This window comes from Hyperoodon ampullatus, assembly GCF_949752795.1.
Source record: "Hyperoodon ampullatus genome assembly, chromosome: 18".
Classification (NCBI taxonomy): domain Eukaryota; kingdom Metazoa; phylum Chordata; class Mammalia; order Artiodactyla; family Ziphiidae; genus Hyperoodon; species Hyperoodon ampullatus.
In genome coordinates this window covers 27,247,849-27,261,210 of record NC_136931.1, presented here as the reverse complement: position 1 = coordinate 27,261,210, position 13,362 = coordinate 27,247,849, and the positions used below count along the sequence as shown (strand labels likewise).

Here is a 13,362-nt window from a genome sequence, read left to right as displayed (position 1 = left end):
GGTGGCGGGGTGATGGGGCATCAGACATGCCTCACCCCTACCCCGGGATCAGCCGCGAGACTGCAGCACCCGAGCGGACTGGGGAGACAGATGGGGCGGGGCCCTCTCCCCTCTCAAGGCCGTGGGCTCCCCCACACACCCTTCCCCGCTCCCTCCCTCCCCACCACTGGGGCTGGGGCAGGGGTCGCTCCGGCCAGAGATGCCCGCTCTGAGCCAGTCCCCGTCTGTGGCTCCACGCCGCCCTGCCGCGCATGCGCTCATCCCCCGTCCCCGGGGCCCAGGAGGAGCTGGTGAGCAACACAGAGTTGGTGCAGAGCTACCGGCAGCAGATCGGGAACGTGGTGAACCAGGCCAACCTGCAGCTCTTCTGGAACATGTACAACAGGTGTGGGCGGCTCGGGTCCCAGCTGGCGGCACCGGGACGGGAGCGCTCACGCTGTTGGGGGACCCCCCCTCCCCGGTACAGCTGCCCACGGCTGGCAACACACTCTCCCAGTTCATAGATGAGTGGACTGATGAGCCTCCGAGAGGGGTGACCTCCCCCTCCCTTGGGCGTTGCCAGCGGGAGCAGCGGGGGAGGTGGGCGCCACCCGCTGCCCCCACTGCCCTGAGCCTCAGTGCTGACATCCGTAGGTTGAGAGGAGGTTGGATTAAGTGCTCCTTGGAGCCCCTTAGGGGTTGCCGTGCAGGGGAGTAGCCAGGGCCCCCCGCTGGCCTGCACCTCCTTCTCTTTCTCCTACAAATATTTACTGAACGCCTGCTGTGTGCATGGTGCTGGAGAAACACTGGAGAAGGAGGGAAGCCCCGGCCTGCCTGCCTCTAAGGCGCGGGACTCCCAGCACAGGTGGTGGAGCACAGCCCGTAATGAGAGCCAAATGTGAGGGCCCACCTGGCATGACTCGGGGGGGGTCCCGGAAAAGTCACATGATGGGAGCCCTCAGGCCCCTACTTATGCAGAGTAGGTCTCTGTCTCCCCATTTTACCAATGGCATGTGTGAGGCTTTGTCGCACCGTTGAGACACCAGAGCGTAAGCCCCAAATCTGGGGCCAGCCCAGCACCTCCAGGGATGTTGGGCCATAATTGCCATGTGGAGGGATGGGGTTGAACTACGGCAGTGTCACGCTTGGGGACATTCCCCGACGCTCCGCCCCGGGATCCAGGCCTGGGATGCCCACCTCTGCCTCTCCCTGCAGCCGCAGAGACCTGGACATTAACCGGCCCGGAACAGTGCCCAACGCCAAGACGCTCCGGTGAGTGCCCTGCCCCCTCCAGCCTGCCAGGCCTTTGTAGCCCCCTCTCCGGTGCCCAGGCCAGACAGCCCTTGTCCTCTGTGTCTGCAGCTGCCCTGTGATGCTGGTGGTCGGGGATAATGCACCTGCCGAGGAGGGGGTGGTGAGTGAGGGGTTGTGCCCTGGTGCCAGTGGGTGGCAGGGGCAAAGGGGTCACTGGCTCCTGGCCAACGGGGCCAATTCCTGACCCTGCCCCGGGAGGCCTCCGGGGGGCGCCGGATGGTGGGCTTCTCATCCCACTTCCCCACCATCTTGCCAGGCACCAGTGCCTGAGACAGCCCCCATCCTTCAGGTGAGGGAGGCCTGGAGACAGGAGACAGGAGGGGCCTGGGGCCACCTGATTACCCCGCCCTACCCCTCCCTGCAGCACGGCAGCCCCTCCGCACTCTCCACCCATTTTAGGCCCAGAGACTAAGATCTCTCTTTTCTCTAAAATTGGATTCATTTGTTATGAAATAAGCAATTCATAAGCACAGCAATGGTCCCCCTTTGACCATCACATGCATCCATTACGTTTGGGGATCATGTGTCACCTCTCCTGTTGGAACTCTGAGAGCAGGCAGCCCGGGGTGTTTCATGTCCCCCCAGAGGGTCAGGAGTCCAGGAGTGCCCAGGGAAGCCCCCAGTGTGCACCCAAACTACGACACCCTCCGTGTGCCTGAGGGCTTCGGGGAGCAGTGCTGTGGGCTGTGCCTGCCATCCCGACCCGGGCAGGGTCAGGGCTTCAGAGTCTCCTGCTGACCCTCGGCCCTCCCTCACCTCTGACGCCCGACTTCTGGGGTGCCTTGTGCTTTCCCAGCCTCCCCCGCCAAGGTGGCCCTGGCTCGCTGTGAGGCCGGTGCCCAGCCCCTGCCCCCAGCCCAGCAGCAGTTGTGAGTGCAGTAGAGGGTCTCAGGCCCTCAGGGGGCTGCTTCCTGATTCCCAGGGCCTTGGCCTTGCCAAGGTGCCTATGTCTGCCCCCTGCACTCCCTCCCTCAACCTGTAGAGCCTTGCAGCTCTGGGGATAGACCCTCCCTTAGCATCTGGGGCGGGGGGGATGCCTGATAGCCCTCGGGCGCCTCACTCTGCTGAAGCCCGTTCCTTGTCCCCAGGTCGAGTGCAACTCCAAACTGGATCCAACCACCACGACCTTCCTGAAGGTGAGGCCCTCCTCCCCACCCTGGGCCCAGCCACAGGGAGGGGCCTGCCTGGGGTCCCAGCCAAGGCGGGAGCAGGACGGTGTGTCTGGTCAGGGGAGCCTGTCCAGGTGCGCCAGGGACAGGCAGGGTGTGGTGTGAGGGGGCCCCTGCTCAGCTCACCCGCCTCTCTCCCCTGCAGATGGCAGATTCCGGGGGGCTCCCCCAGGTCACACAGGTGAGACTCTTGGCCCTCTCTCCATGCCTTACCTGGCCAGGGGTTGGGGACGCTCCCCTCTCCCTGAATCCCAGGCAGCCGAACAAAGCATGTACCTGTCCCTCGTCCTGCAGCCCGGGAAGCTGACTGAAGCCTTCAAATACTTCCTGCAAGGCATGGGCTACAGTAAGTATACCTCCACCCGGCCCTGCCCTAGAGACTGGGGGGCAGGCAGCAAGTTGGGGCTGATGCTGTGCCTGGGGGCCTCTAGGGCATCTCCACCTAGGCTGTAATTTGATTGTCCCAGGCCAGGCCCTGCCCTTGGGGAGGCTTTGGGGCACTGTTCTCCTGACAGGGCTGGGCCTTTTGCGGTGGGGGACTCTTCTCCCAGCTCTGGGGAGCACGGCCCGGGGCTGAGTCCTGCCGGGGAAGCCTGCCTAGAGGTGGGTCACCCACCCCACCCAGCACCTGCTGGGCCTACAACACCTGAGGAGGGCTGAGAAGATGCCGGGTGGTACCAGGGGCATCAGAGGAGTGGACTTGGAGCCTGGGGACTGGGGAAGGCATGTGAGGCCATCTGGGTGTTAGGAGAGCCGAAGGCAGCCAAACTGGGGGTGGTATATCTGAAGACCCCGAGGAAAGAGGGGTGGAACTGGCTCCCTGCCTTCCCCTCGTGGGGGGTGAGACACTGCTCGTGAGCGCCACCAGTGCACATGCCCCCTTGGTGACACACGTGTATCTCCTGAGTTCCTTCCATCTCCCCTTTGCGCCTGGCTCTCCTCCTGGAAGCAAACTTCCTCTGCCCGAATTTTTCTGCGCCCCAGACCTCAGCCTCTGGAGCTTGTGCCTTCTGGGGAGGACAGGCCTGTGGGGGAAGGCTGGGGGGTCTCCACCCCCCGCCCCCAGGGGACCGGGGGCCCCTGCCAGCCTGTCTGTGGAGAAGTAGGGCAGCAAGAGGCCGAGACCCACAGTGAGACCCAGCAGGGGCTCCGAGGCTGGGCGCTGAGCCCAGGAAGTGCCTGGCAGACACTGCTGGGACGGGTGGGTGAGCGGTACTTGTCACGGGGCTGGGACCCGTTCTCAGGGCCCCGGGACAAATACCACCAGGCAGCCCAAGAGCTGGGAAGGATCTGGGAGGTCCTACGGGCCTCCCGCATTCTGTCCACGGGGAGAGTGAGCCCCAGCAGTATGGAGAGGGTGCTGGCACTAGGTTATAGGCCTTAAAGGCTTTGTGGGCGTGAACCCCCAGTGCCGCAGCCCAGGCTGGAGAATCGGGGGGTGAGACGAGCACCCCACCCTGCTCTCCCGACTCCTAGGGCCAGACTGACATCAGTCAGTGCTGTGGTTCCTTCTGTGGCCGCTGCTTCGGTGGGTGGGCAGGAGGGGGCTTCCTGAGGCTCCGGCCCTGCCCCCAGCCTGCTCTGTGCCTCCCTCTCCTCTCTGACCCATCCCGACGCCCTCACCTCGCCGGACCTCCTCTCCACCCGTGTCCTGTCTCCCCAACCCTGCCCCTCTGGCTCTGTCTTCTCTCTTAGTTGCATACTTGAAGGACCGAAGGCTGAGTGGAGGAGCAGGTAGCCCCGCACCCCCTCCCTAATGCATGACCGCCCCCGTCCTGCCTCCCCCACCCCCGCCGCCACCCCAGGAGCCCCAGCTCCTTCCTCCGTGCAGTGCTGCAGCCAGGCCGCATCTTGCCGTGGGAACTTCCTGTGTCCTGCTCTTCCGTGGGCTCTGTCCCATTTAGGGCTCCAGATTGGCTGGGTTTTTAGATCAGCCTTGCTTCTAGGTTGCTATGGGCCCCGTGGCTTCCAGAACTCTGGCAGTTGGAACCAGAACTTCTCAGAGGTGTCGGCCTTGGGGTCAGGGGCAAGCCGTGCCTGAGCTGGACAGGTGGCTAGCTGAGGTCAGGAAGGTAGAATTTGCTCCATGAAAGTCTCGCTTGTGAAACTCTGGATAAGGGCAGGGACAGGATTTAGGGCAGTCTGGGGCCGTCACACCTGCCCTTCTTGACAGAACTGGTCTCATTCCCGTGCCCCATCATCCTCTTGAGGGAGGCAGAGCTGGAAATAACGTCCCCTCCTTGCCCCAGCTCACGGACACCCGGTCAGCTGCCACCCCATTTTGGCCACAGCTCTGGCCAGCTCTTGTGAGGAGGGTCCTGCGGGCCTCTGTGGCCGCCCCCGCCACCGCCCCTTTGGCTCACTCCTTGTCGCTGGCGTTGCATGCCTGGGGCTTGACAGAGCAAATGTAGAGCCCTGGCTTGGGATGAGCCTCCATGCCTTTGTCGGAAGAACGGGTCTCGCTGGCCGCTTTGCTTGTGTAAATCCTTCTCCCGCCTGCCTGTGCCCGGCCCCGCCTGCTGGTCCTCACCCCCGGTGCCCTCTCTGTCTGCAGTGCCCTCGGCCAGCATGACTCGTCTCGCCCGCTCGCGAACCTCGTCCCTCACCAGCGCCAGCTCGGTGGATGGCAGCCGCCCGCAGGCCTGCACCCACTCAGAGAGCAGTGAGGGGCTGGGCCAGGTCAACCACACCATGGAGGTGTCCTGTTGAAGCCCTTGGTCCCACGAAGATGCTCACCTGCCCCCCAACCTGCACCGACGTCCCACTGCCATCCTTGCGCAGCTCATTTCCCCTTTAGTTTATTTTTGCGAGGGCGAAGGGGAGGAAATGGGGTTACTTTTCTTTCGTTTAAAAAGATGAGGGGATCCGTCCTAGATGCTGCAGTGGAACAGTCTCCAGGTGGTTTGAGGGGCTCACTCCTTCCCTACCCCACCCCCTCCCTCACCTCGTTGACTTGGCTGACTTAGACCCTCTCTTCCAGTTCCCCAAGGCCCAGGCACGGTCAGGGCAGGGCTCCAGGGAAGAAGGAGATTAGCTAAGGGAAGACTTTGAGTCCTTCTCTGGCCAGGATCCAGGATAATATCCTGGATTAAAGAAAGCATGGGTTGACTCCCTCAGGCAGGCAGGTTTGAAGGTGGGATGGGGTTTTGAGGTGGTAGGTGCTGGGACAGCAGGAACACAGGGTCCAGCTCAGGCACTGGCATGAGAACCAGGAGACAGCAGCAGGGAGCACTCAGAGGCAGGAGCCCTGAAGCTCTGCAGGCCCCTTTCCCACCCCCGAGCCCCACCATCAAGCACATCTGTTTCTGATTTTAGCACCCGTGACAATCATCTGAACAGTAGCCACAAGGGGGCGCTTCTACCAGACAGCAGTTTTCCTGGTGCTCTCTGGGTGGGCCTGGTGCTGTAGGGCCAGGCAGGTAGGGGCTGAAAGGGGTTTCTCTGCCCAAGGAAGACAGAACACAGAGGACCTTGAGGGCAGGAACCCCACAGACTGTCCCTTCCAGCCCACAGTCTGCCGCCTCCTGGCCCTGTCCCGTTGCTGAGGCAGAAAGTCACCTGGTCCTCTGCCTCTAGGGAGCTGACTAGGGCTGAGGTTAAAGGCTGGGATAGCCTTTGAGTGTTGGGTACGCCTCTGAGAACTTCGTGGTGACTGCCTTTGGAAGCCAGCAGGCAGTGGTGGCTCAGAGTTCCTATAGAGTTCCCCCAGAGACCCCCTTTTCACCCCTAGGTTCCATGGAGGACAACTTAATCAGCAGCAGCATGGCCAAGGCCACTGGAAACATTTCTAGGGAGAGTTCTAGTCAAGCTATGCCAAAGTTTCACGTAGGCATCACTGAGAGAGTTCATTTGGAGAAAACTGGCCCAAGATAGCAGGACTTGGCAGTCCCAAATCACCATCCTAGCCAGTTGGAGTAGGCTCAGGCTGGGGCTTGCTGGGTCCTGGGGTGGGAGGTGACATTTCCTGAAGTGAACAAGGGCCAGGCAGAGGAGAAAGGCTCCCCACATACCCCAGCCCCTTCCAGCCAGCTGAAGCCCAGGGCTGTGCCATATACTTCCTGTTCATCCACCTTACTGGGTAGAATCTCCTGGCCCAAGAACCAGAAGCCATTTGTCTCTGAGCCTAAATCAGTTGCCACAAGCCCCCAAATGAGTAAAAAAGAGAAGAGGAGAGAGCAATGAAAAATGCAGGGCTGTGGAGGGTGGGTGGGTGTGTGTGGGGCTGAGGGGACACCTGCATCCACATTTCCTCGGCACACATCACCCCCTTCTGTCATCTTAAGCCATTACAGAGCCCAGTGGAGTGTTAGTCTGTTAGGTCTATTCACTCACGTGCTTCCTTTGAATATAGAATGTGACTGTTTGAAAAGCTGGTAGAATTAATCCCTCTTACTGTAGATAGCGCTGTGAATCTTGGATTTTTTTTCCGTGTTCTTTCAGATGAGATCTATAAATATCTATACATTATATATATATGTATATTGGGTACTCTGGCGTGTGGCTTTCCATCGGAGGTTGTGTCTTCTTTGGTCAAAGTGAACTATTAATGGAATTTGTTATTTTCTTCTCTGTACAAAGTGAAGAGCCTACTTTTGTGTATTCTGGTGCCTGATGTCATGAGACTTTGAGATGACAAAATGTAAAACAAAAACCCTTGTCAACATAGAGAGTTAACTGTGCTGAAAAACTAATAAAGAAACTAAGAAGAATTTGAGTATGGTGATGCCATGCCCATCATGAGAAGCTTTGGAAGAGACAGAATGTTTAAGCTGGTGAGGCTGGTGCTTCTTGGGTTTAGGTGGGGTTGACGGTTCAGAGTGAAGACAGGCGTTTCCATCTATCTCTGTATTTCCATATCTTGTCACATTATCTTACCAATCCTTACATTAATTCCATAGGGTAGATACTAATTATCTTAGTTTCACAGTTGAGGAAACTGAATTTGCCCTAATAAGAGGCCAAGCTGGGAGGTGGCCTTGACAGTATTTGACTTCAAAACCCAGACCTGTAACCTCTATATTCCCTGCCTCATTTTCTTAAATTTAACGGCATGCTATTTCCCCATGTTTAACCACCATTTCTGATTCATTTACTCAGCCATTTACCCAATAAATAGATATTGAGTTCCTGCTGTGTGTCAGCAACTAAAGAAGCAAGTAAATAAAAATAAGCCCCTCCATGTGCTACGCAGAAGATGAAAAACTGAGCGGGTCTATTCTATCAATAGTTCTGGGAGCCCTGACCACACCACTCCGAAACACTTGCACAAACTGCTCTAGTTGCGCTCCCAGCCGGCCTCCCGCGAGGCCTTCCCTTCTCATCCAGAAATGGGATTTTGCACTTCAACCGGACTCCTACCCCCAGGGGTTTCAGCTGTCACAGACCAAGACTGGGAAGGGTTGTACCTGGCTCAGACCAGGCTCAAGGCGGCAAGGGGACACATCTTCCTGCACCCGGCGGCACATTTTCTAAACCCAAGTGGGGAGACCCGGCCTCAAGGATGTTCTCAGCAGGGGTTGTACGACCAGGTGCAAACCCCCACTCGTCTTCCGCGTGGAAGTCGAAACGAACGTCACGTGGTCCCGGGGCGGGAACATAGGCCCCGCCCCTGAGAGGCCTGCCCCCGGACGCCGGAAGCGTCTGCGCGGGGCTGCGGAGTCGCGGGGCTGCGCGTCCTTGGACCATGGCGACCCAGGCGAAGCGCCGGCGGGTGAGTTGTGGCGGCAGACGCAGGCGCACCCCTCTCCGCCGCGCCTCTCCGCTCCCCCGTCCGCAGAGCCGCCCCGCACGCGGCTGCGCGGCCTGCCGCGGGTCGTTTGCCGTGCTCCACATCCCCTCCCCCAACCCCGGCCCTTTCTCCGCGCGCGCGCCGCCGTCTTCTCCGCCCGCAGCGAGCTCTTCCGGGCGTGGCAACGCCACTGCGCTTGCTTATCTCAGGTGGCAGGGCTTGCGGGCAGCGAGGACCCGGCCCCGGTGGCCGGCTTCCTGAGCTGGTGCCGGCGGGTAGGACTGGAGCTGAGTCCCAAGGTGAGTGGGGGGCGGGGTTGAGGCGGGCGCGGCGGGGAGGCGGGCGCGGTCTAGCTCTGACCGGCCGCTCTCCCTGCTCAGGTGGCGGTGAGCCGGCAGGGCACGGTGGCCGGCTACGGCATGGTGGCCCGGGAGAGCGTGCAGCCCGGGGAGCTGCTGTTCGCGGTACCGCGGGCCGCACTCCTGTCGCAGCACACCTGCTCAATCAGCGGCCTGCTAGAGCGAGGTGGGCACGCTGGCGAGGGTGGGCCGCCGAGGTGGGCCTGCGGGGCCGGCCGGGGCCCTAACCTCTTTGTCTCCATCAGAGCGAGGCGCGCTGCAGAGCCAGTCGGGATGGGTGCCACTGCTGCTGGCGCTGCTGCACGAGCTGCAGGCCCCGGCCTCGCCCTGGAGCCCCTACTTTGCGCTGTGGCCCGAGCTGGGCCGTTTGGAGCACCCCATGTTCTGGTGAGAGCCGTAGGAGGGGCAGCACCGTAGGTAGCCTGGCTCGAACCGCCCTGCCCTTGGGACACGGGTTCCAAGCGCTAGTCCCGGGAGGTGGTGTGAAGAACCTGGGTGGGGGTGTCACTGCAGGCCAGAGGAGGAGCGCCGGCGATTGCTGCAGGGCACCGGCGTACCCGAGGCCGTGGAGAAGGATTTGGCCAGCATCCGCAGCGAGTATTATTCCATCGTGCTGCCCTTCATGGAAGCCCACCCCGATCTTTTCAGCCCCAGGGTTCGCTCTCTGGAACTCTACCGCCAGCTCGTGGCTCTTGTGATGGCCTACAGGTCAGTGAGCGGAGCCTTAAAAAGGACCCTTTTTTTAGAACTATTGAGGGACTAGAAGGGAAAGAACAGTGAACCCCACTCGTCTCTCACCCTGCACTGGGCTTTAGCAAAGTTCTCTCTGTGGCAGCTTTCAGGAACCACTGGAGGAAGAGGATGATGAAAAGGAGCCAAACTCCCCTTTGATGGTGCCTGCTGCAGACGTACTAAACCACTTAGCCAATCACAATGCCAATCTAGAATACTCTCCAGTGAGTGGATCTGTCCCAGTTCTTGTTCTTATGTGCATTGATGATTGGGCATTTGATTCAAACCGGTGTGTCACTTATGCTGGCCTGGCAGTTGAGCTAAACAGGCTCCATTCTCCTCATACTAAAAATGTGTAGGTGGAATTACCTCCTCTTCTGTGTACTTTGTGTATTCCACTGAAATCGCCTGAACATGAAACATCTCAAAACCTTCTAAGAAAGCTGGGGTTAATCCTGATAAACCTTGCACCCTCACTGATTTGGTTCTATAGGTTGGTTGGTCTGTGCAGTGCCAGTGAGCCAAGATTGTTTCCAGGCCCTGTGGACAGCAATCTGGAACAGCCATAGTCAATACTTTTCACAAGAGGGGATGTTCCTAAGACCGGTTTAAGATGATACCAAGGCTGTGTTTGTATCAATTCTATTTGCTAAGTGGAAAGTTGCAAAAAAAAGATCTAAGTTTATGGAATTAAAAATTAGGAAATGGCTCTTTAAAATAAATTTATTTTGGGCTGTGTTGGGTCTGTTGCTGCATGCAGGCTTTCTCTAGTTGCAGCATGCGGGAGGCTACTGTTCGTTGTGGTGTGTGGGCGTCTCATCGCGGAGGACGGGCTCTAGGCACACGAGCTCAGTAGTTGTGGCTCGCGGGCTCTAGAGTGCAGGCTCAGTAGTTGGGCTTAGTTGCTCCGTGGCATGTAGGATCTTCTTGGACCAGGGATTGAACCTGTGTCCCCTGCATTGGCAGGCAGATTCTTAACCACTGTGCTACCAGGGAAGTCCCTGGCTATTACTTTTAAAAGCTTGTGTCCATTTGCCGTTCCTACTTGGATCTGGGTGTTTTGGGTTTTGTTGATTTTTTGCCACACTGCGAAGAGCCTAGTTCCCCGCCCAGGGATTGAACCTGGGCCCCAGCAGTCTTAACCACTGGACTGCAGGGAAGTCCCTAATTCTTCATTTTTGTAAAGCTAGCAACTTTTTTTTTTGGTTGTGTCAGGTCTTAGTTGTGTCACGCAGGCTCTTTGTTGCTGTGCACAGGCTTCTCTCTAGTTGTGGTGTGTGGGCTTAGTTGCCCCGTGGCATGTGGGATCTTAGTTCCCTCACCAGGGATTGAACCTGCGTCCCCTGCATTGGAAGGCGGATTCTTAACCACTGGACCACCAGAGAAGTCTCCAAAGCTAGCAACTTTTGTTGTTGCTGTTGTTGTTGTTGTACGCGGGCCTCTCACTGCTGTGGCCTCTCCCACCACGGAGCACAGGCTCCGGACGCGCAGGCTCAGTGGCCATGGCTCACGGGCCCAGCCGCTCCGCAGCACGCGGGATCTTCCCAGACCGGGGCACGAACCCGTGTCCCCCGCATCGTCAGGCGGACTCTCAACCACTGCGCCACCAGGGAAGCCAGCTAGCAACTTTTTTAGTGTTTGTGAGATGACTGAGTGGAGATTACCTACTAAACCGTTGGGATGACCTTTGACCTTTGTAAGCCTCACCACTTTTATTCTACAGTACAGGATCTTAACAAGAACTAAAGGTAGAATGTTGGTAGGTATAGTGTCAGTCCCATCACTGAACTATAGCTGCTGGAGGGAACTGTACCCTCCTAGGAGGGAAGTAATCTTCATGAGGCTGGCCTGGGAAGGGCCTGGCCCCAGCTTCTCCCTTCCACCCCAGAATTGTCTTCGGATGGTGGCCACTCAGCCCATTCCTAAAGGCCATGAGATTTTCAACACTTATGGGCAAATGGCTAACTGGCAGTTGATTCACATGTATGGTTTTGCTGAACCGTATCCTGACAACACGGATGATACGGCTGACATTCAGATGGTGACGGTTCGTGAAGCAGCATTACAGGGTGAGTGATTAAACCTTGGACAGTGGTGTATGTCTCCATCCCTGCCCCAGGTGCTCTGCCAATAGTAGTTGCTCCCTTTTTGTAGACTAAGGAGAAATGAGCTCTTGGGTATACTGACTGACGTTCACACCAGTACTTTCTGTCTGTAGGAACAAAAGTTGAAGCTGAAAGGCTCCTACTGTATGAACGCTGGGATTTCTTATGCAAACTGGAGATGGTAGGGGAAGAGGGAGCCTTTGTGATTGGGCGGGAGGAGGTGCTGACAGAAGAAGAACTGGCCATGACACTCAAGGTAAATGCTCAGAATTTTAGATCTAGGTGCGAGGAAAGGTGGCATGGATGGAGAGGACACTTAAATGCTGTCAGGATAGGCTGGCTTCTCTAAATCCATTTTGGAAATACGCAAGTAAAGGGCCCCATGGTTGCTTCTAGGTACTGTGCATGCCTGCTGAGGAGTTCAGAGAATTTAAAGACCAGGATGGATGGGGAGATGATAAAAGGGAAGAGGACAGCCTGACAATCACAAATATCCCCAAACTCAAAGCATCATGGAGACAGCTTCTTCGGGACAGTGTTTTGTTGACCCTGCAAACCTATGCCACAGACTTAAAAACTGAGCAAGATTTACTCAGTAGTAAGGAGGTCTACGCCACACTCAGCTGGAGGGAACAGCAAGCCTTACAGGTTCGTTACGGTCAGAAGATGATCTTACACCAATTGTTGGAACTGACAAATTAGCAGGTTCCCTTTTTCCTGAAGGAATGTCCAGGAGAAGAACTTTCTGCTAAGCTGGTACACATTGATGCTTGAAAAGAAGGATAATTTGGACCTTTTGTTTTGCATTTAATACGAAATACCAAAAGGAAAAGTAGCAAAACTGTTGTCTAGGATTAATTCCAAGGTAAGAGCCACATGCTGAAGGACTGGGAACAGCAGATGTGGGAACTGCTGCTTATGGTTATTAACACTAATAAGTTTTATAGCTGTTTGGTTCTCAGTTTGATCCAAAGTTAGCAGAAATGTGATAGTGATACATTTTGTTGTAGTCTGGCATTTAATAACATGGACTTTGAAAGTAGACCTGGTTTAAATCCAGGTCTATTTTGAACAAGTCACTTTCCCTTATTTAACAACTATTTCCTGTTTGAGCAATTGTTTAAATTCCTTAAGCAGCCTAGATGGCACAACTCACGCTTAAGACACCAATGACATTCAAGTCCCCCATGTAAGATTTCTACTATTTAATCTTGAACCTTTTTGTCCTCTCTGGCCATAAAACTTGACAGTCATGAAAGGTAAGGTATATATTAGGTAAGTTTTAAATATATACCTACTCCTTTTCTTTTAAAAATTATATCTAACATTGTAAAGCAATTATACTCCAATAAAGATGTTAAAAAATATATATGGAAACACCATGAGGGTAAAGGATGTTTTTAAATGGGCATTTTGAAATTAATTATAGAAACCTGCTCCAATAATTTTTCACTGTTGGAAAACAACACTACACAAAAATCACTTCCTTGTTTAAAGATGCCAAATTGGTAGTGGGAAAACCTACCATTCAGCAAAAGTTGGTGTTCCCCAGTGGCCCCAATGGGAAGGCTGGGTGGTCCACTTTCCTCCTCACCACCAGCACTGGCTGCTACTGAGAAAGGCACAGTGGACTCGTGTGTGTGTGTGTCATGACTTTAATGTTTGACTACAGTATGCATACACATACAAGTAGGGAAGCTAAAGCCCAGGAACTAGGAAGGCTACAAAATACAACACATGGACCAATACATTTACAAAACATTCAAAATCCTTACAAAAAGGGCTGTATTGGTCCTTTTGACTTTGTTGTTCAGCTTAGTCTGTATGGCCATTCATTGGGATAATGGGGAAGGGCAATTCGTAATATTTGGTTCCTTTCCGCACAGTTTACAAGTTATCAGGAGAGAGATGGGGGAACTTTAGGCCTGGTTTGGCTTCCCTTTATAAAAAGAAGTGTCTCACAGGGCCCAGGGGGA

General features: G+C 56.1%; 2 protein-coding genes across 14 annotated transcripts in view; both read left to right on the top strand.

Annotated features, from left to right (window-relative positions):
• NDRG4 (NDRG family member 4) overlaps positions 1 to 5,171 on the top strand; it is a gene marked incomplete at both ends in the record, with an annotated part of 40,574 nt that extends 35,403 nt beyond the window's left edge. For 6 of the 13 annotated variants that reach the window (XM_079724293.1, XM_079724291.1, XM_079724289.1 and 3 more), the window contains 7 exons: positions 282 to 385; positions 1,195 to 1,251; positions 1,342 to 1,393; positions 2,382 to 2,429; positions 2,608 to 2,643; positions 2,757 to 2,808; positions 5,017 to 5,171. In XM_079724293.1, the coding sequence (XP_079580419.1) occupies positions 282 to 385; positions 1,195 to 1,251; positions 1,342 to 1,393; positions 2,382 to 2,429; positions 2,608 to 2,643; positions 2,757 to 2,808; positions 5,017 to 5,171 (504 nt within the window). Of the gene's footprint in view, positions 1 to 281; positions 386 to 1,194; positions 1,252 to 1,341; positions 1,394 to 2,381; positions 2,430 to 2,607; positions 2,644 to 2,756; positions 2,809 to 4,157; positions 4,197 to 5,016 lie in introns of all 13 variants that reach the window. The other 7 variants (XM_079724292.1, XM_079724286.1, XM_079724296.1 and 4 more) reach the window with 4 other exon arrangements.
• Positions 5,172 to 8,145: 2,974 nt separating this feature from the next.
• SETD6 (SET domain containing 6, protein lysine methyltransferase) lies at positions 8,146 to 12,713 on the top strand (the record flags this gene model as incomplete). Its single annotated transcript, XM_079723658.1, has 9 exons — positions 8,146 to 8,172; positions 8,400 to 8,489; positions 8,571 to 8,715; positions 8,795 to 8,936; positions 9,063 to 9,257; positions 9,385 to 9,505; positions 11,170 to 11,350; positions 11,500 to 11,642; positions 11,783 to 12,713. 9 exons carry the CDS (start codon positions 8,146 to 8,148, stop codon positions 12,086 to 12,088), a joined length of 1,350 nt encoding a protein of 449 aa, XP_079579784.1. The 3' UTR covers positions 12,089 to 12,713.
• Between the last annotated feature and the right edge of the window lie 649 nt (positions 12,714 to 13,362).